This window comes from Acyrthosiphon pisum, unplaced genomic scaffold, assembly GCF_005508785.2.
Source record: "Acyrthosiphon pisum isolate AL4f unplaced genomic scaffold, pea_aphid_22Mar2018_4r6ur Scaffold_2850;HRSCAF=3380, whole genome shotgun sequence".
Classification (NCBI taxonomy): Eukaryota; Metazoa; Arthropoda; class Insecta; order Hemiptera; family Aphididae; genus Acyrthosiphon; species Acyrthosiphon pisum.
The window spans coordinates 1-24,515 of record NW_021772215.1 but is presented as its reverse complement, the minus strand read 5'-3'; the positions used below and the strand labels follow the sequence as shown (position 1 = coordinate 24,515).

At 33.2% G+C, this 24,515-nt stretch overlaps 1 protein-coding gene across 1 annotated transcript; it reads left to right on the top strand.

Moving 5' to 3' along the window:
• Nucleotides 1-1,942: 1,942 nt before the first annotated feature.
• Nucleotides 1,943-24,507, top strand: LOC103311499 (peroxidase-like protein). The gene is made up of 3 exons (XM_008191136.3): nucleotides 1,943-2,323; nucleotides 16,238-16,304; nucleotides 23,238-24,507. Exons 1-3 carry the CDS (start codon nucleotides 2,255-2,257, stop codon nucleotides 23,471-23,473), a joined length of 372 nt encoding a protein of 123 aa, XP_008189358.2. The 5' UTR covers nucleotides 1,943-2,254; the 3' UTR covers nucleotides 23,474-24,507.
• The last annotated feature ends 8 nt before the right edge of the window (nucleotides 24,508-24,515 follow it).

Below are 24,515 nucleotides of genomic sequence, written 5' to 3'. Positions count from 1 at the left end.
ATATCGTTATTATCTGCCTCGTCCTTGTGGTGTACAATAATATTATATAAAATAATTACACCTATAGCCTATCATTAAAGTCTCCGGAAGATGACGAAGTTGCAATTTATAATACTCTAGTTTCAAATAATATTTTATTTACGAAAAGTTTGATAGCATATACACTTATTGTCACTGTAAGTTTTTAATATCATAATATCTTGATTGTGGAAATTTAACTATTAGAATTAAAATATTATAATTTGTTAATAATTGTCAACAATTACAAATTACAATGACTCATCTCGGTGTACAACTTACGTATACCAACTGAATAATATATAATAAGGATTGTCCATACTGCATTATTATTACCAATTTGTCTCCGAAAGTCCGCCCCATACATGGAAATCAAAAATTTTTTTGGGGGATTATTTGGCATGGAATTAGCGTGTATTTGCATCCTAACTTTTTTATAATTTGTTGGTTTTTTATTCAGGCATTTTATCAACAATCAGGTGGAGGAGCGTGTCTTGTTGACACGTGACTCCAATTTCCCCATATTTAACAAAAACATTTTTTTTCAAATTTTTTCTCAACAAATTATTAGCGTTTATTTGCATTACAGCTGATACTGAAACTTTATGGTTAGGTTAGGTTGTGGTGGTAATACCAAAGACAAAAATAAGGGCCTTTATTGAACAACTATGGGATAACACCTCCGGATGTAGCAACCCCTAAAACCTCACCCTCTGGTCACGCCACTGACCAGGGGTATACATTTACTAGGTTATTCGTACCCACACATGGAGGTATTATTCTTCTGGTTATATTTGTCCGCCTAGTATATAATATAGGGGTAGGGGTATAAAGAACTTAGGGGATTTTACCTGGGGTACCTACTATTGATCTAAAAAAATCATGACCCGGTAGTAAGTACGAATATCCGGAGTTTGATTTGCACGCCACAATAAATTACATATTAAATATTTTCCAAAAAAAATGTCAAAATCCTATGTGTGGAGGGGCTGATGACACGTAGATACGTGAAATTCGAGTAATCGCATTTTCTGTGAATAATATTAATCTACATAACATGTATACTTATTTTTATTACAGATTGTTGAGTCTTAACTTTCAAATTCAAACCGTATCGATACGGCTGTAGCCTGATAGGTATAATATTCGTGCCATTGAAATAATTCAATTTGCTGACCATAGTTGATTTAACTATTAGGTATTTGTTATTGTCGATATTGGACAGAAAATAATTATTAATCATCTCAAAATATGTTGGATGTATATGCAATTAGCACAATGTATTTTCTAAGTGGGTTTACAAGTGTTTACCACGTCTTATTTATCATGACTATACCTACCTATACTATTACAAAGGTATAGCTGGTATACACCCCGAGGAGCGAAACATGTTTCCTCGTATGTGTAGGTATAGGTATAATAAAACAAGAAAAGTATTATTCACTCAAAATTATAATAGAAATATTGTAGTACAATTCGTTAATCATTGTCAATATGATGGTATTCGAAAATTTCCTCATATTATCATATTAATATAATATTATAGTTTGGCTTCACTGTATTATATTAAACATTATATTATTGGTATAAATTATAATTATTAATAATGATTTACGAAATATACTGAAATATACTGATAAATACTTATAATATTACAGCAGGTTCATATTATTATATGGACAAACACGATAGGTCCGAAAGTCACAACGATCTGATACGGACGAAACGCCGCAGAACAAAATAATGTACCTAGCTGTATAATAGTGTATACCTAGCCACCTAACCACCTAACAGACGTGGTATACCTATGCCCGGCGTGCGGCTCCGCTGGCCGGTTGGAATTACGTAATTGCGAACGGCCGAGCACACACACACACACACACACACAGCAAGCGCCTCCTCTTCGTACGGCGGCGGCTTCGGCTTCGGCGGCACATCGAAAGTGACCGTCGGTTCACTCTCACTATCGTTGTTGCGCTCCCAAGTCGTACACACACGCGAACGAATCAGATATATGTAGGTACCAGCTCACATGCACACAGTTTATTATTTTGATTATAATTATTACTATCCATATTATCCGATATCGAAGTGTACGTCGTCGTACATTTTTCTAAAACTATAAAGCAATAATAACAATATAATTAACACGGTTTTTCAAATCTCGTCTCTCTAATTTTTCCATCTTTTTGAAAAAAAAAAAAATCTTTTGCCAGTGGATTTGACAAAATATCAGATGGAAGTCATGAAGTACGCGGTGCTTCTTCTGTGCACCGCCGCCGTCATCTACACGCCCGCCTCTTCGGTAAGTTCATCGCAGTAGGCACCTAAATAAAATTATCGTGCACAGTATTCTAAATTATGTATTTCAAACGCGTTGTCGCGTTGTATCATCATCGTCGTATTGAACATATTTTCTACTTATTTACTCATAATTATGTATAGTTTGGTTATTGCGGTTAATTAATCCGCTTAAGACGGGTTTGTTATCGCGGGACGTATTTTCTATATCCCAATTGGATTACTAGGGCAACATTTTTATGTTTTTATAAATGTATAATAATATACTTGCAATATTGTTATGGTGATTTGAATCTTATAATATTTTCCGATATTTTATGGCACACACAATAATATTATTATAATGTTTTTTAATTTAATTTACATTATATTTACCAAAAGGGTGATTACCCGTTGATTAATAAACAAACAAATAAATAAATTATATTATAATATGTAATGACCAGTGTTATAGGTGGACTATATAATAATAAAAAAATGTTATGGTGCTTAATTTCGTAGGTAATGCTTAAAATATTTTCGTGATTTCTGATGGGTATTTATATATATTTATAATTGATAAATTACAGTAAATAGATTTAATTTATTTTTTAAAACAAACGAGTTGGATGCATTTATTTATCAAAAAGAGAATCATAGTATAAACTATAATGTGCCTATTACCTACTTATTAGTATATTTATTCTATTTTATCGAATTTAAATCTATTCAATTTTGTTGATGAATAAATTATGAAAAACTTAATTTATTACCAAAGTGATAGTCAGTAGTCACCCCCATTAGTTTATTCACTCGTATTTTATTTTTAAACGATTTTTAAAAGAAAAGTATACACATCTTGAGTGATGTGCTAATGTGCTACGCTAAATTTGGATCATATATAAGTACTAAAAATATTTAAAATTTTATTTATCCTTAAAGTTACATATTATCTAAGACTGATAATAATATATAACTATTATTACTGATACGTATTACATTTCTAAACTTCTTCTTAATAAAGCTCATTTATACCATTTTGTATAGGTATTATAGGTAGTATAGGTATAGGTAATATTGATATCATTGAATATTTATTAATTTAATTAATACTTATGTATATATTACATATATTTTTTTTTTAATTGTCGGTCAAATTTACGTGGTTATCATATTACGTACAAAATAAAATATATTAAAAATATCTTTATTAGAGACATTTAATTTAAAATATCAGACATTATTATTATATTATTATAGATAACAAAATAGTGAGCAAAACTATCTACTTATCTAAACTTCTGAATATTAAAATGTTTGCATATTTAATAGTAAAAATCCGTAGACAGGTATAGCTGGTAAATAGCCAAATGCATATTACAATAACAATTATTATTATTCGAACCGTTATATTAAAAAATCATTATCATAATATTCGTCATGACTGCAGCGACCGAGTCGATGCACGGAAACGTTTTATTTTTGTTTTTCAAATAAACACGCGACTGCAACTTGACGACGTACGGTACGAAATCTCGCCGTATCAAACGAAACGAAAACCGGTCGCTAAAATCGGGTTCCAGAATATAATATATTGTTAATTATTAGCTTCAAACTTGAATTTTATAAATTCAAGACGCTGCACGGAGCAGTGCACTTCGATCTCGGGTCGACTAAAAATCAAAACCTAATTTTGTCCACAAAAACATCGAGTATTGTAAAATGATTTATGATCAAATTGAAATATATTGAAAAACACGAATTCCGCCTATATAATATAAAATTACTGTTTAGCGATGAAAGTATCGCTCTGTATATGATAATGATGATGTGATGTGTATAATATTATAATATGTACCATTTACATAATTATAATATTATACTTTCCTATACCATACGAACGCGGACGCGAACGCATTAATCACGGCGTAATTATCATTATTGGTGTGTGTGTGTGTGTGTGTGTGTGTGTGTGTGTGCTATATAAACGATATATAGGTGTATTTATTATATTATACAAATCCCGACGCGGAAGATATTTAGAACCCATAAATCGCGGGTGAGGATGACTAGGTGTTATACTATTATAATATTATTATATCAAAGACGATGCATGAGGACGAGCACACACACCGAACGGGTTACTCATCCGACGCGTACACAATAATATTTACAAACGAAACGAACATCGCGGACGGACAAGGGCAAACGGCAGCGGCGCGACATTGGGAGCAGCGGCGCGGCGTGAAAGGGAGCAGCGGCGGCGGCGGCAAAAAATATTCTAGCGCGAGTGCCGCCGACCGTTTTTCCGGACGACTTGTTTCGATGAAACGCATTGTAACAGTATCAATCACAATATTATTATTATTATTATTATTATTATTATTATTATTATGTTTTATGTTATTGTAATTATTATTATTGTAACGTATTACGCTGCTTTTTAATGTAGGTACACCTCCCTAGATCTGTCGGCCGGTTTCCCCGGTGTTTTAAATCCTCTGAATTATACAATAATAATATATATAAAAATAAACTTTCTTTGTCCTCTATTTATCATAATGTTCAAAGAATATGCTGGACCGTTTTCAATAAAAGTTTTATCAATAGATTCCTCGAGACTCGGCGTGTTTGTATCTTATTTTTTCAACCCCTAATCCCTATTATTATCTAACTAGAAACAAAAGATGCATGTTCGAATATTATTATACTATGCAAATTATTACGAACTCTACGTCGTAAGAAGTAATTAAAAAAAAAAAAACGTCAATAATAATTAGTTAACACATGATAAAATGAGATACCTAAAATTAAACTATCAATTTCTTTCAAAACTGCAGCAGTATACACGGGCGCCAAGCCTGGTAATTCTGCAGTTATAATATAGCAATAATGATAATTTAATAATAATAACAATAATGATAACATCGTCGTCGCTACTCGCTGTCATCGGGGGGCGGCGGCGGCGTTTCTGTCTTTATTTGAGACGTTTCTCTATACACGTCGACGGCCGCGACGCGTGTTTTTCGTCTCGTTCTCCGCGTCCCGGCGCACAACGAACACCGCGCGACCTTGAACTTGCTACAGCGCCCGAACGCTCCGCGGTCCAGCAGCGCCTCCACCGCGGGCCGTCACGACCGAATGGCGTTTTTTTTGTTTTTTTTTTATTTATAATACGCATAGGTAATAATATAATAGAGGTATATTATTATTATTATTACTATTATAAACGACGGCCGCGGACGTGGCCCGTAATTATTATCATACGTATTATACTAATATTATATTGCATACGCATAACGTACCTGTTGTACGACGCGTGTGATAAGTCCATTATCGCGAAAAACAAATAACATATTTTGTATTGTGCTCACCGTTTTCGATGTTTTATTTTTTTTTTCCCCACTGTCTGTTTGGACGGGCGTCTCGAGACGTCATCGTTAATATCGTGCGAACCGTCCTCAAGTACTGTAGTGCGTCGTCCGAGCGATGATTTATGCTCGAAATGACGTGCGATATAATAATATTATAGTTGTAGGTATAGGTCCGCACGGCGTGATCTATTTAGCTAGTGACTGTGGCTATACACTCTCGTTTTCTGAGTAGATTTTTATGTTTTTGAAAGAAAATTTTTTTTTTTTTTTTTAATATGATGTGGGTATGAATTAATATAATTAATTATACAACTATCCATATTTTTACAAACCATTTATATCCTATAACTTTTTTTTTTGGTAGGCGTAGAGATTTTTATAGGTACCGTCTTTAATGGCAACCTATAATATAGGTACATGTTTTATTTATAATAGTTAAGAGCGCAACAGTTTTCCAAAAATATTGATGTATTTCTATCGAATACATCGAACTGAATAAATAAGCGTACATTACGTAGAACAAAGTTTGGACAACTTTTGCGGTATACCTTTTCCCCCTTGCTGAATTCCTTTATTTTTCCGCCGATCTAAGTAAATATTAATAGAAAAGTACACACTTGTGATGCCCTGATTACGAAATTGAAAATAATAGTTGTCGTTAAAATAATTTGAATACCTAACAGGCGCTGTGAAACAACAAATAATTATCATTTTCGTGTGGTAAATAGTTCAAATATTGAACAATTTTTTTTAACACACACATTTACTTAGGTAATAATTAGTGCGGCAATTTAAATTGACACGCCGTATAAATATACAATATAATAAACACATATATTTATGTATAATATACAGTCGGTTCTGCGTGATGATAGTTTAATGCAATAATAAGCATTATACAGTGTGCGATAGGTGATGATGACTAAAATCAATATTGAGTGCAGTAAGGTTCATCGCGGTATGATCATATCATTACCACCCATTACCTACAAGTTCCTATTCGTCATAAACTGGTATACTCGCACTACCTACATATTGCCATTTCATTATTATATTTATATATAGGTATATAGCCATGTAGGTAATATAGCACCAGAGTCGTTCATTTTCAAACGCGAATATAATATGTATACACAAAAGTCATAAATGGTAGGACTACAATGCATATTGTACAGGTATTGATTTTTGAATGGCACGCTTAGATTGACGAAAAAAAAACTTATGCTAATTTCTTACGCATATTTTTTTTTTTTTTTGAATATAAGTAAAAATCCATGTAGGCTATTGTAAATGATGAATATTATGACATTGAGACATAATATTGTATACACCGCGCGTGTTCGATTCTTTCACAAAACACCAGAAATATTGGTACCACATAAATTACATAATAATATGAAGGATTTTTAATGTTTATATGCCGTGTTTTAGTTCTTTTCAGATTCAAATTTATTTATTGTTTTTAATCTATTATAATATTAAGATATATGCGCCTCACGAGACTAAGCCTTTTTTTAGTCTCTCGATGATTTCATAGTGACGCACATTGGTATTATACCTGCATACAATATAATATATAGGTACATTAATAAAATAAATGCAATACACACTATAAACTTTTGTTTTCGAAATAAAATTAATAACAACGAATAGCGTGTTTACAAAAACATTAAAACGCACTAAACGACGAACAGTGTAACATTTTTTCTCTCATCTTTTCAAGTTATATAAATTGTGAAATGAATTTCAACATATATATAAGGTTTTGACGATCCAGTCAGGTCTGCATAATAGCGCGTACTATGATGTTTGAAGGAAAATCGTTTTACTGCTCTAAACATGATCTTATACGAATACCATCTTGGCAATCCGGAAACGTAATATAATAGTGATATATTATTATATTATTGCTTTGCTATTTACTCGGCGCGTTTACACCCAGTAAACTAACACAAGTTATTTTTTTTTACTGTCGTACATATTTTCAAATCGAGACAACCGTTCGCGAAGACCAGTCACGACTTCATAATTTTACAAAAGAAATGACACCAACGCACCTATATATAATAATGATCTCGTACAGTCTGCTGTGGCGTGTGACGAAACAATATTAATAGCAAAACTACTGATCAGCTTTACGCGGAGTGTGGACATTCCTGGCCGCACAGATAGTCTTAACCCAGACGGTCTTGACCTAAAACCACGTGTTCTTTATTGTATTTGTTTTCAAATCGTATTAGTTTCAAACTATTATTATTATTATTATTATTATTATTATATTAGCGACGTGTTTAGTATATTATAGGTATATAGGCACATCCAAAAGCGGAGTTCCATGATATATTATATTATATCGATGATTTTGGTTTGTTAATTCATTTCGAACGCCGTTTTATTCGATTTTCGTTTTGACGTGGTTCGCGTCAAGATGTTGACCATTATTATCACTCAATCACTGTCGTCTGTCAGTTAATCAACTTGCCGATAACCTTTTTAATCTGATCGTACGAAACTCAAGTGATGTTATTATTATTTATTATTTACCTATATATATTTTTTGAATATATTATTGTTTTTCAAAATAAAATCTTCAGATGACGAAACTGAAATTTAATTTGATTTAGATGGTGTTTTTGATGTCAAGGTTTTAAAAAACATATTTTATCAATGCGTATTATATCCCTGTGTGCTGCCGTTGACCCACGTCTTATAATTTTTTATTAAAATATAATAAAGTGCTTTAAATCGTTTAAAATAATATGTACAACATACATGCTATATTATTATTACGATGGTATAACGTTTACTGTTTAGTACCTGAGTTGTTATAATAATACGTATATTATAAAGGTATGTTATAATATGTGTATCAGATATATTATAGCCACCACTTGCCGAAAAATATGCGGGGGCCATTAGATCACTGACCTTGGTCACGAGTGGACCATAAACGATGTAACACAGAGATACGAATGTTCCAAGGAATTTATTCGACTAAAATTTTAGAATGTTGGAAAAAAAGTGTACCTAGTCAATGACTTCTGTGTACTTGCGTACATTATGTATTTTGTTTTGTTTTAATGGCGCTATTGTTGTTATCAATTATAATATATTTTTATTTTATTATGCGGGGGCAATTAGTTTTTAACAAGGAATTTAATTGCTCGGACACATTAACTGCTGCACGTTTTGACGTGTTGTGGCGCAAACCGCTGCCTGTTGTGAAACTTACGCCTATATATTATTATTATTATTATTATTATTATATTATTATTGTGCCATGAGTTTAGCTTGGTTTTAACGGATCGTCATTTTTACACGGAAAAAAAACATAACACTTAATATTTATTACCAATGAGATTGTGTTCGCGAATTGAATCATCGCCTACGTTCGGTTAAATGGTTAGTGCACATTTTATTTCCAAGAAAATATGAAAACGATTACGACACAAATAAATTAATATATTAAGTAATTTTACAATTTTAAAACGTTTGGATTATAGTATAATATTAAAAAATTTTGGATTGTGAAACGAGCGTGGACGTATATCATGTACATCGTTCATCATGTACGCGCCTACAAACACTGTATCGAGTTCGGAATACGATCTTCATAATCATCGTCTAACAAATTCATTAGGATATTGTTTGCGGAGACTTGACAGTCAACACAGATAATATAATAGTAATAATAATAATGTATTAAATAGGCGTATACAATAACAACGGTGCCATTGAAAATATACCCGAAGCTATTGTATTTTTTATACATAGGAGGTGTACGCGGCATTTGCATGATATTAATATAATTTACACATACGTTCCATCTTTCACAAGTTGGCCTGCAGACGTGAGATACGATATTATTATTATTATAATGTCGTCGATACTAATAATAATTATGAGTATTGTCGTTTCGTACACGCAAACGTTTTAAAAAAATATCGACGCGGCATTGCATCTCGGACGTATAATACAACAGTACCTAAGTTGTCATCGGTTTTATTGGCACAGATGTCCGGAAATAAAATATCGTTATAACGGTTCGTGTGCGCTGTATAATGTATGAAGATAAATGCAAATTTTACATGACATTATTATGATATACACAATAATAATAATATATGCACCGCGAGACAACTGCTGCTGTAGACGACGTAGGTATATATTGATAAATGCAAATCGCACCGACGAAATAACGTACCGGGTACAAGATAAAAAGCCCATAAATGGTCGTCGTGGTGCAGCAGATTTACGAGATTTTTTTTTTTTTTGGTTATTCATAAAAAAGACGGTTGTGCGGATTTTAGGTCAAGACCATTTAACGTTGCACAGATTAGGTAATTATCGTATTACAATAATTCCGCCATTTGTTTACTTAAGTGCCGTAATATGCATGTGCGTACGCATAGTCTTTTAACCAAAGAGTCCAATGTCAACCGGGTAACAATTTTCGTTTTGGTAACATAATAATTATTATTGTTATTTAGTATAGTTAATTGAGGCACGTTCGGCGCTGAGTTTAATATTCGTAGGTATATTGAGATTCGTTTTAGTCCAATTAATGTCGCATTATTATATAGGAATGTGCCGTGCACTACATCTATATCTAACCGGCATAGGAGATAATAGTGCGGTGTCGACGACGTTCAGACGACGAAGAAGACAGTTCATTTTTTTTTACAATGATATTATCATAGTAATAAAAATATAAACTGTTTCAAAAGACTTATCTACATAATATTTTATGGCTGTTTAATATAATAATAATATGTAATATTCGCCTATTTATTACTGTATAGTTGATGACAATCGGAAAGGAATTTAACGCCATATAATAATATAGCTGTCTACATATATATTGTACAAGAACAGTAATGATATTATATAGTTTTTTAACCGTCGTCGCGCGTCGGTTTTTCTCTTGATGCTGTCGTTTCAAACGCAGGTACAATATAAATTATATTATCATAATCGAGCATCTTTCATTAATTAGCAGATGATATATCATCAGAGACCATGCGGTTATGGAGCGACGGAAACCTCTCGCACGATCTATATATACGTATGTATAATAACATACAATGCACACTGCAAACATTACAATAATATAATAATTTATTATTATTATAATAACATAATTTATATCGCGAGTGGCGTCTTTATACATATTATATCGATGCACGTCTCAACTCGCGTTTATTCTATGGATCTCACACTAAACGCGTAGGTATCACGATCGTGCAGTATAATATTATTATTATTATTATATTATATTTTTTTTTCTATTATTTCTTCGCGCATTTGGGCCGCAGCACAGATAATAATAATAATAATAACATTACGGCGGGCGGCGGTGTTGAGGTAGGTATGGGTCGCGGTAAGGGTCACGTGTTGCTGTCGTATTACGCGGTATATGATGCAGTGCGTCGCAGGTATATACCGTATATAGGTGTACGATATATTATTATACCGTATATGCGTGTTTTCTGTGGTCACGACGAATACGCGTTGATAATTATTTATAATATTATTATCATCATTATCATTATCGTCGTCGAGTTTGTGAAACGCGCAAAAAATATACGCCGGAAACCGTTTTGTTGTGCTGCGTTTTGTTTTGGCCGTCGACTGCGACTTGCATAATATAATTATCATGCAGTATATTATTATAATGTGCTACCACAGATAGGTTTAATCGTGTGACAATGCACATCGCCACTGTGTCGTATTATATAATATTATGTGACCAGATGAGTGAAAATAAAAAGGATGTCCTGCCCAATATTTTATGATTTACTATTACATTTTAAATCAAAGTAGCTTCTTCTTATATTTTTGTTTTTTTTTTTTTTTTAATTTCTAAAAGTAAAACCATACTATAGTCTATATCATGACGCAATTCTTATAATTTAGAATTTTTAATTAGCTATTACTTGAAAGAGACATGATATTAATATAGTAAAACCGATTATACTATAGCCTATAAGTAGGTGCAAATGGTGCAATATATTAAGATAAAATAACAAAACAAAATAAGTACGTCAAACGATGGTTTTTTTGAAATTACTTTTATAGTTATTTTCTTTCGAGGAAGTTTTATGTTTAAAAGTTTTTACTTTTTTTGGGTAATATGTTGGGCATCTTTGTATCAACGTGTCATCGAACAGCTATAACATTATAATGTTATGGAAAGCACCTGCTAGAAATGGTGAAAATAATAAGACATTTGCAAAAATTCTTAACAAAATATGACGACGATAATATAATAATATTATGCTCGATCATGAAATATCATAATAATTTAGTCGGTACAATATTTTACCACTAGGGCTAAGCCCTCGCTAATATAAGTCACCCCTATGAGCAGGCATATTATTATTACAGTCAGACGTGGGTTCACTTGAACTTCGTCAACTCGAAATCGTCGATACTCCAAACACTTTTTCCCCGGTCCCTAGGACTTCCTATAGTCGCGTATTATACTCGGATAATTCGGATTATCGAATATAACTCGAATTATCCGGCCGGTCGCTTCGGTTAACCACTACGTTCGACCTAACGATATTATATTGTTTATTATTTAATATTACCAGCCATATGCCTGTATCTAACGTCGGCCGACACTAAATTGTTATTATATCGATATATATGTATTATGTGTTCATGCGGCGGTATTAATATACGGTTTGAGATAATTTTTTTTTCGCCGACGGCCGACCCGGACAAGACCGACACTGTCGTCGGGGGGGTGGGCGCGGCGCGTTTCGAAAAGTCGCGTGCCACGGCGGCGGCGGTCCATTGTCTGATGCAGTGTCATATAGTATTAAAACGGACTCGGATATTTACTAGGTACGCGAAACGCGTGCGGAGTATGCAAATCGACTTTCTACCGTTTTGTCATCGTATATAATAATATGCGACGGGCGTGTGTGGGCATATTGTAATGTACGCGTGTGCATATATGCGATCTTGACATTGCGGTTCGCCGACGACCGCTGCAGCAGAGATTCCCCCGCGAGAGCGATCGATCTGGCTCCGACGTTTCACCGGGCACCCATGATAAAAAAAATATATAATGATAATATGATAATATTAAAACGGTACAAATTATTATAATGGCAATAATTAGGTGTACATATTATAATATTAAACGCACGTAATTGCTGCATATTATTGTAACGAGCGCGCGTTGTATATATAGTCCCGCGCGAACCCCATCGTCCGTCGACCGTTTTTAGATATCGTCAATACATATTATTATTATTATGGCAGTTTATCATATTATTATATTATAATGTATTATATTATGTATAAACCTGTACTTGTGCCCATCAGGATAGTGGCTACCCGCAGTTACACACGCGACATGTATATAAGTACCTACTCATATTATGTATAATATAATACACAATATATACATTTCAAATATATTTTTATCATATTATATTTTTACCATCGTTATTAATTACGTCCATGAAATTGACCCCATCCTCCCCCTGAAAAAAAATTTTCGAGATGATCACAGCCCTGCAGTGCCAATATTTTTCAACTTTCTTCCATTTACAAATATTATATGCAAACAAAGTTTTATAATAATTTCCAACTTGATATTTTCTCTGCAATTCGAGCTTTAATATGCCTAAACTGGAGGAGTGTGTAGATTTCACGTAAATCCTCAAGTTGTCAAATCGGCTCCAAATCGGTGAAAATATTTTGCGACTTTTTCGATACTTATTCGCCACTATTTGGAATCGACTTGATGTCTTGGGAGGCCCAACTTCACGGACACGTGTTATAATATTATTTATCATTATATTATGTACCACGTACGGCGAACGGCACTATCCCGAAAACAGGTACTTAACAGGTATATACTCATCATAATAGTGTTTACGTATATTGTATATATAAGGTAGTAACCTTTCATTGAAAAATAAAATCGTTTCCGTGATAGAAAAAAAAATTTTACTTTAACATTTTATTTTACTGCATTGGATTCAGTAGTGAACTGCACATCACGTATGTATTGCTGCTGCAGGTACGTGGCTCCGGCACTAATACGTTTATAGTGTACGTGTGTGTTGTATATATATAAACATCATTGAATTGCATGTATATAATAATTTGCATTGCAGTACTAAAATTTTAAAACGTAAATTTACCATTGCGATTTCTCCGATGATAAACGTAATAACGTGATCGTAAAATAGTTTAAAAATGAAAATTGAACGAGAATGAAAACTGTTTATACATAGGACGTACCTACTGTATGTTTCGCATACGATTTAAATATCCGGGAAAGTGTTACGATTTTCAAACTGACGCTAAATTTCTTATTCTCGCCGGTACCTATACGCACGATAAAACAATAATAGTATTAAAACACTTTTATTAGATTTGTAGATAATTTGCTTATGATGTTAAGAATAGCTGGTAACCTAAATTAAAACGTATAATGCACGATTGCTATAGTCCTATGCGATATCATATTATAATCTGAAATAGTCATCAATTATTGTTTCATCGCGCTGTCTGCATACTTAGTATTTACAATTCTTTATTAATTTATTTCACACGATTTATTAAATTCAATTTCGATCTAGTACACAGTTTATGAAAAAAGTAATCGGTTTTTAAAATCTTCTAGTCACGAACACCCTTGAGTTGAGATAATGGCTATTGTATTAGACAATACAAATTATAGTTTAAAAAAAAAATAATATTCCAATTAGTTATACAATTTTCAGTATTTATATGAATAAACGTACTTAGCTGAAATTGTTTAAATATTATATAAAGTATAAACAATAAACCGTTTATTAAAATTAATTCAATCAAAAGTTAATGGGGATAGGTACTAGATTTATGTTTATTATTTAAAAATAAGTTCACATAATTTATAGCTATTTGATATTCTAAACCAATCGTATTCGGTGCTTCGCAAATGCCAATTTCAGTAAGAGAAATTTTGAACTCGTATCAGGCAGGCGGTTTAATAATACTTTACACTCAACGTTTTCTCGTGTGGTTTTTCTTCCGTACCTATACAATTTCACATTAAATCATAATAAATTACGAAATAGTAAACAGTCATCAATACATTTCAAATACGTGTGTTACATACGAAATAATATATCGAGTACCAATACCATAAGTATTGGATTTAAAATATTACCATGAATCAAAAAATATTTTATGTGATTAAAGAATTTCATTACCTACGAACAATCAAAATATACAATAATTATTAGAGAAACGTGGAAAAAAAATATTAATCAGAAATATTATGTCCAACGGATCGTCAATTTTATTATTATCGATATTTGGTAATGGGTTTAATAAAAAATAATATGCAAGACACGTCGGTAAGACATCACGTCCTAAACGGTCATCAGCATTACATAAGAGTGAGAATAAAACAATAAACGTCGTTGGTCACAACAATAGTGTATAACGTACATGATGATATTTATGACGCTATATAGCGAGTCTAAGAGGTTTACACTTAAGGTTTAACTTTATACGAACGTTAGCACTTCTCCGCCGATTTCTCTCGATTATAAAATACAATACTATTTAGGTACAGGCGTATGCCGTTATACTACACTGTTGGATTTTACAGTCATATTTTATCCTCGTACAATAGTTGCGTACCTATGGGTCACAGTAAACATATATCATTGAGTTGCTCATAATAAATAAATATATAATAATATGACGATAATATGTTGTTGTCTTTCATTATAATATTATAGTATAATCCTATTCTAATTTCGTTTTCTCCTTTTTAACTATACGCCTCCCAGCTAATAATATAATGTGCCCACTCAATATTTGTGCTCTGGCATACGACAGGAAATGGTAAATGTTTAGTTTTAGCCACAACATCACTCATCCACCCATCGTCTCATCCAAAATGTCCTGCATTGGCTATATTGTCTAAAAATGTACGTCCACGTATTCCACGATACCTAATACACAGTGTCGTCGAACCAGCTGATGATACCCTCGCTGTCGTGGCACTGCACTGCCGTGATGATAGACATACAACTCACTTTAGAGGCGCTAATGATTTTATGAGAATTTATATCGAAATACGTCACCGCATATGACGTGACGCGATCGAGAAGTAGGAATTAAAATTTGTAAAAAAAATAAAAACCGTTTTTAAAAGTTTTGGATGGTTCATTCAATGCGGTTTCCGGATAAGCGCTTCGTGTGTGCTCACTTGTACCCCCTCCCTCGCCACCCCAAAGTTCCAAAATAGCTCTCGTGGTCGTGTTGTAACTTGCAAGTGTCTATATAAGTCGTTGTGGTCAATGCGTAGAAGTCATACATAGCTGTACGCATTACGTCATAACAATATTATTATGTCGCCGTCGCCTTATTTGCATTTCAAATCGAAACGGACAGCGAAAGTGCACGCACACGACCAGATCGTGATCCATATTAAATTATCTATAATATAAGATACGTTTCATCTGTACCAATATAGATATTAATAACATAGGTACACTGTAGATTTTACATAGATTGATTTTGTTTTATTATTGTTGTTCCAGACCGACACGAACGGCCGGACCAGGAGGCAGAGTTTCATAGATTTTTTGCCGTGGAATTCAAGGATCGGTAAGTTGAGAAAAATATAAACGAGTCCATAGTATTAATTATATGAACGGCGCAATTAAATGATGAGTGATATTATTAGGCGTTCCTAGCTTATTTTTTCCATTCGGGTTGAACAATTGTTCCGGGTTCCTATTGTTTATTTGCGGTCTGAAGATTATTCCGACCACGGAACCGCATTGTACCGTAAATTGTTATAACATTTAATCTTTGAAAGTTATGAAATGTATTATACGTCTATTATACAAGTGTAGATTAATAGTATAATATTAGTCATCTTCGCTAAAAAAAAAGAAGAATAACAACATCCTATAAGGAACAGGACGTGCACATGTGTTTACCTGTTTTTTTTTTTTTTTTTATGGACCTAATAACTTGTATAAGAATGCCCAAAAACGACCAGCTGCCGTTAGTTTAAATTCATCATTGACTTAAGTTGGAAAGTTTAAATAGAAAATTAAATTAAACATCAGAGAAATACGTAACTTTTAAGATTCTTCTATTCAAACTTATAGGAGTGTCAAACAATAAAACGAGACATTCGGGAAACACATTACTATATTATATCTAATTGCAGTTAAGACAAACAGTTTAAATTTCATACAAAATAAAATATTATCAAAAATAAACATTATTTAATAATAATTTTTTTTTAAATATTGTTTGGGCTTAGTTTTATTATAACAAACAATATTAGGCAATTACTAAAAATTTCCTTCATAATACGCACTTTGAAGCCCCATCGACAATTATCGATTTCTATATGCATTATTAATTGTATGATCAATGTCATCACGAAGTTGAGGTCATTATTCTAAGTACCTACTTGTATATTATTATCTTGTTTTATGGTAAATTTGTCAGGAATTCAGGATGTATGAATCGTGAAGTCTGAAGGCATCTAATATTATTGAAATACCATAACTCTAACGCATAGTATGATAGGTGCACCTCTTAATTTTTGAGACAGGTATATAGTATTATAATAAGACTAAATAATGTAACCTTAACATACCTGCAGCTATATTGGATTGAAATTTGAGATTTATGCAGCAAATTATCTGCACGGTGATAAATAATACGACGATTTTGAAGCGACTAATCAACTAATTATTATTATGCAAATCGTTGTGTATGCGACTTTAGCGTACGTTCGAATAGAATCGAATAATGTAAACACTCAAATACCCACGACTGGTTCATTAATGGATCCTCAAGCATAGTTATTTGGAGGACATACCTAAGTTATAAAATAAAAAAAATACGTGGTCCTAAATGTTCTATAGCTATAGACTACCTAGGTAGTTATTTATTTCCGTAATTTATTAATCGTTTAGCGCACGGATGCATTATACAAATTTTAAATCGAGAAAGTAAATTAGAATATTATCTAGGTGCTATAGTATTATGAAATGAGCGACGTAAAATCTGATGTAGAACCTTCGTTTTGGTAGTTTTTTCTTCTTAAAGACTCATCCGGTGATCTAACTCGAGATATATTAACACACCTGATCATATTTTCATACTTCCTAGCTCGTAAGCAACGAACCAAACAAATTTAATTACCCGACCTTCGTGTCGAAGATATAGCTGCTATTCGTTGAACGAGAAATGATATGTTTCATATTCATAGATTGAAGTTTATTAATGATTTTAGTTTGAAACATTTTAACACATAACCAACATTGATACATCAATATTTTGTGGTAAGTCGTAGGTACCTTAACGCGAATACAATACCCATATAATATTACATATTATACGATTCATATTTTATAATAATTTCAAATTACCATTATGTAATAGTTATAATTCGAAATTTCGCCTATTTTTTTTATTCAATGAGAGCATAAATTATTTTCTAATCTTTAGTTTTGTCTATATTATTGACAAGATATTATTTTTAAGTGTGCTAATCATTTAGTGCGAATATTATTATGCTCTAAAATGCAATTGCAAAAATGCTTATTAATTTTCGTGGCAGTCACAATGGGACTGTAAGGAGAAATAATAATAGTGAAATTGTTATTAATTTCTAGTAGAGAAATTCGAACGAAATATCAATTACTATTGAACATTCCGACGTAATAATATATAATCTATATTGTTCTATTATAAGACTATAGTGGTTATTAAGTAAGTAACTGTAACAGTTGTGATTAATGAATTTCAGTCAATCATACGAAACGAACCGTATGTATATATGCATACACTGCTATTATGAATCATTGTAAACGTTTATATGAATGTTAAGTATAATATTATTATTATACTTATACCTTTTATTTGTAATTTTTGCATTTGTTCAACGAAAAAGAAAATCTCGAAACCTCAATTTATCGCAAAGTATCACTTTCATTGAAAATCGAAACTAAAACATGAACTGCCACTATATTATTATGTAGGTATAGGTATTATAGGTTTTATATTATATTATACAAAGCGTTTACGGGGGGGGGGGAATCACAATAATTATATTCTTTTCGATAACACTACCGACGACCGCCGAAATCTCTTTGTGTAGGCCGTGACGATAATATGCCGACGATATCCGTCCGGTCGAATTTCACCGGAGACGGACATGAATTATTTTTCGGGCACGTCTCGTACAACGATTTATTATAATATAATATTATCTTCCATTGACCGACCGCGGAAAGGCTGCTGCGGCGACCACTTCACAGATACCACACGGTCTACGATTCGATAACATATAATGCAATCAGAATCATAGAATCATACAAATTATTGATTTATTGACGAATTACGATTTTTTCCCCCTCTATAATATTATAACATATTAATATATCCGCACAAAACCACTTACATCACTACCACTCCACCACTGCATCCATCTAGCACCCGTCCGCAAACGTAAGCTGCAAATGTCGTTATAGTCCCCTACCGCCACTATATCACACCGATCAAGCATTGCACGACGGTCCGGTAGCGAGACATAAAAAATAATATTGTATAATACCATCAAAACAATAGTATCCTAACTGTAAAAGGACGACCAGTGCACCCTGTATGCGGGTAGCAAGTCGGTCGCTAATAAATAATATTATCGTGTTCGACGAACGATCTGAGCACGAGCACGGGACGAAAAGACGGTGGCGGTCATTGTTAGTACGGCGTGCGACTTATCAACTCGACAATAATTAATTGAATATCGTATTAAAATATTATGTATTATTCTTCTACCGGTCCGCTTTCGATTTCACGAATCGGAAACGTTTTTCCGATGTCCGGATGTTATTGTATTGTGTGTTTGGACGACGACGACGACGATGATGATGATGGTACCTCGAGGTCACGCGTGTGTCCGCGTCTCGAACAATAGATGGCCTCACCGAGTTTCCTTCGTCTCACAGTTCGCTTGTTTTTTACCGGCTGGCACGCCAACGACGTCGACTTTTCAGGTGCCGCGCATACAGCGTATCGCGGCGTACATTACACGAGGTATACAGGGTGTATGTGGAAAATAATATTATGCAATTTTCGCATACTTCCCATGAATAGATTAAAAATACCTAATATCAATAATTATTACCACGCGTACAATCATAATATAGATAGTAAAGACTATCATCTACGCGAATAAAATGTAGACATGTACATCACAACTCCCATCTTATAAACTTCATCAATCATCATAATATTGTAATCAATTATTAGAATATCAATTTAATAATTATTATCATTTAGTAATAGTTATTTTTCGTGGTATAAAATTAAACCTACTAAAATAATTTAATTTTTTTGAAAACTGTTTAGAAAACATTAAAAAAAATTTTTTTGGATAAAGATGGGCCCCTAAAATCAATGGACCTCGTGACGGTGCCACCCCCCCCCCCCTTCCCAGCCATATTTAATCTGGTCTTGAATATAATGTAAGTTCGTATTTCACACCGTGCAGGTCCTTGCAAAACAATTATTATGATGTATCGTAATACGTCGCAAAATTCGTGTACTAACTACGTAGATATTATTTTCGCTTGTCCATTTCGGTCTGCTGTTTTGACGTGCTTTGCTCTTTCTTCTATCACGCCAAACGACCTTTACGCCACCGTCGCCGCCGTGCAGAACTTTCACTTGAACTGTTTTCCCGTACAAGTTATTATAATATACGACGACGACGATAGTGACTCGCGTGATCGTTATCAGGTTTTCAAACAGTTCAAAGGTGCGCCACGCACGACAAAAATTACTTATTGTCGGCACCCACTAAATATGTTTTTTTCGCTCATCGATTGCGACGGAGTGCCCCGTTTCACGATCTTCGTCAAGGACAATGTGAAAATGGTTCTCAACAATTCGTCCTGGTGGTTGTTTTAAATGATTTTTTAATCCCATCAACATATTAATAGCTATAATAGGTATTAACTAAAATCGGTACGGCGATTTTAGGTGGAAAAAAAACTACTGCAGGTTCGAGGAACCCAAAGTTGGACACTTCACATCCACACGAGACCCGAGGCCCCTTTTTTTCCTTGTAGCATATCCACTACAAGGGGACCAAACTGTTTGCACATTGCTTGATCCCCCAAGTAACATGGTTAATTAATAATATGTACAACGTTAGATAACCCTGAAAGTGCCCGAGACTACTTTTCTTAGCATGTACTATAGTCTATAGTGTGTAATGTGTGTGCATAGACTATCAAGGCCCTGTTAGGGTGCACAATTTGTGAACACTGGTTGAACCCGAAGGCGGCAGACGAGGAGGCCCAACCTTAACCCCCCTTACATATTATACAATTATTCAGGTTAACGAAAAACCGTTGGGACCAATAGCCTCTTCTCGGACCGACCTTGGTCCGCTACCCTAGACATTAAATAAGACATATGTCCCCCTACGCCAAGTTGTTCACTCAAACAACGAGTGCGATGATTTGATTTTGGATTTTTCTGCTGACGATCTATCGGGCAGTGCAGGCAAATTTCCGAGGGTGTCTTGTAGCTTTCCATCTATGTATCTCTACCCGTGACTAGAATTGAAGTATCTGCCCTAACCGATCAATAATATTAATGTGATTCAAATTAACTGCAAAAACATGATATTCTAAATTACTGTCACGAAAATCCGTCATAATTTAGGGGTAGCTAAAATGTATAAAAACGCGTTCGAATTATATGAAACTTTACATTTTAAAGGCATGTTGTACGAAAATTATCAAATTATATAGTGTTAATACATTTTAATATTTTATATTAATTGTATGTATAAAAATAGTTGCCTATTAGTTAAAAGTTAATTACCATAAGTGTTGGCTCATTATTTCCAAATGAAATGCATTCATAAAATAATGTTTATTCCAATTAATCAGAGTTTCTTGAAAATATTTTAAATTAGGTGCATTATTAAATATTTTATGTTTAAACAGAAACAGTTCTTATAATTTTACAATCACGATTGCTTCTGCTTACCGCTAGATAGCGGACTATTTAACATATTAATTGTCACGGAAAATTAACTTATTATTAAGTGGTTAATTTACATGTAGGTACCTTATACAATTTAATTTAAATACAAATAACATATTTTCTGCAAGTTTAAAAATAATAAAAAACATATTATAAATTATTGAAAAGCACGCACAACTCTGTATGGGTTACGTTATTTTTTCGTATAATGTACCTAGGTCACTTATTATTATTTTTTAAATCCAAAAGAAAAACTAGAAATTGTCTTAATGTCTTATATTATACATAATATTACCATTGTTTTATTCGTGCCTATTTACACTTAATGTGTTATTAAATTGATTATACCTACAAGCACGGTATTTTTCAGCGGTAATTGTTTTTTCATTACCAATATTATATATTTCATCTCAATTTAAAAAATATTATTTACTGTTACAAGAAAGGTATTTCAAGGATTTGATATTTATAAGCTTACCAATGATCATTTTATTCAAATTCCTTCATTTTCAATTTAAATTCAGTATTAATACATTTTACAATAGTAGTTCTTATAAGTATAAGGTCAGATAAATAACCACAAATTTAAACTTTCAAGTGGTATAGATCCTCGAGTATCCATCCTTTAAATTGCCTTTGCTCTGTACCCACATTTTAGGCAAGTATCCGTGTATTAATATTATGTGGTATTTAAAACTATTACCTATAACCTATTATTACTTCTTATTACCTAGTGTCCTAATATCCTAGTACTATAACATTAAGCTTAATGCAATTATTTGATATACAATGCACATCAATAAAGCACATATTTTATCTATCACTTCTAGTTGAATCAAATTCGTTACTGATTAATATTTAATGAAATGTTTCGATAAGTAAGTAAAATCTTAAACACGATGATATTGTTCGTAATACCTGAGAAAATAAGAGATAAAAATGAAAATTACGGTGGTAAACTGTATACGCGACAGACTGCATCGATACTCTCACGCATCTTGTAATTTGTCATATCGCAACATTTATAGATTGTTATAGGGGGGATTAATGGGGGGAATTATTATGGGGGATTTTAATTGGGCGCAGCACTTGTCTCATTTCCAATAATTGCCGAATCCGAGTTAATACTCGCAATGGCAGTCAATAATGTATTAGGATTAGATAATTTTTTCGCAATGTTCTGCGTATCCGCCAAAATTTCCACCTCAACACGTCGGAGAAAAAAAAATAGATAAATAATAAAATAATATGATTCGGCACAAGGTCACTCATCGTGAAACTGTTGCAGTTTAATCGACTTTTGATTATACCGTCCATCCTCGTGCCTAATCCGACGCACGGTGCCGTTTCACCGAGCACCGCGTGTTTCAGACGAAACGAAAAACAAAAAAAAAAATCAAATACCTAATAATACAACTGCTATGACATTGCCGTGCCCGCTGCACAACTGCAGTGTTCGCGCGACCCATCTGTACGTCTGTTTCGTCATGATTTTCGTGTTTTCCGCAGGTACAGCCGACTCTCCAGCCGCCGCCGCCACCGCCGGTGGCACGATGGTCACTGGCGCCCAGAGCGTGGCCCAGCAAAACGTGGCCGACGTCTGCCTGACCAGCATACCTTGCAACCCTCGAGCTCGGTACAGGAGCTTCGACGGCAGTTGCAACAACTTACAGCAACCCGGATGGGGCTCGGTCAACACTGCGTTGGTCCGACTGTTACCAGCCGCTTACCAAGACGGTAAGTAGACGCGTTATACGTCCCGTCACAGACTATACTATTGATATGACACGACAATGATATAATGATAATAATAATATTTTGTCATAATAAATTAATTGTTACGCGTATAGTCGTGATATGGTACGCCTATACTCATTGTACTGAATACTTAAAACCACCTATCACACTTTTAACATCAATCGACTACACCCAAATGTTCTTTTTCGATTTAAATTGATACAAATTCAGAATCAACAGTCATTATTTTTCAGCTTCTATATATTTTACCTTTAAAACCATTTTATTTGATTAACTTTCTACTATAATGGCGCTTGTTTCACTTCTTACATATTATATTATATTAAACGGTAATCAAACCAATTTTAAATTCACAACTTTTCGTGGTATAAGCTACCAGTCGGTAACGGTACGTACTGCATATACATAATAATATAGATGTACGTTCGAACATTTAGATGACATAACTACTATAATATTATGTACCTATTAATTATAAAACACGTTTTAGACAATATTTATATAGATCTGAAACGGGTCTGCTCTTATTTTCATGTACCTATAAATAATTATAGACCGAATCGGTTTCGCCAAGGTTATGTACTTATGTAATTACCTATATGTAACTATATCAAAAATATAAATCGATACACTGGTAAATAGTGCGCTGTAATTACTTTAAAACGGTATTTCAATATAAGGTGTTCATTTAGCGATTACTGCGCGTCAAAAAATCATTTCAAATACGTTATGTTATTACCGTTTATTATTGTCGTCGTACGGTTTAGTTCGATGGAAACAAGGTGAACCTCTTGATCGTTAAAATTTAATTTTTTGTATGTTACTGCAAAAGCAAGACTCGCGATATCATTATATAATATGTCCAGTGAATTTTCTATTTTTACAAATCCGAAATGACAAATATGAAATAAAGATTACCTACCTATTTGATTTACACTTAGGGCGTACAAGGTACAACTGACATTATGTTGTGAAATGTATAAAACGTATTACATATTATTATATAGACTACGCGGGTGTAGGTAGGTA

Bases quoted from the DNA above. Each gene is read 5' to 3' on its own strand.
- LOC103311499 (XM_008191136.3), top strand. From the start codon at position 2,255: ATGGAAGTCATGAAGTACGCGGTGCTTCTTCTGTGCACCGCCGCCGTC. The intron at 2,324-16,237 runs GTAAGTTCATCG...TTGTTGTTCCAG, and splicing joins TCTACACGCCCGCCTCTTCG to ACCGACACGAACGGCCGGAC. The intron at 16,305-23,237 runs GTAAGTTGAGAA...TGTTTTCCGCAG, and splicing joins GCCGTGGAATTCAAGGATCG to GTACAGCCGACTCTCCAGCC.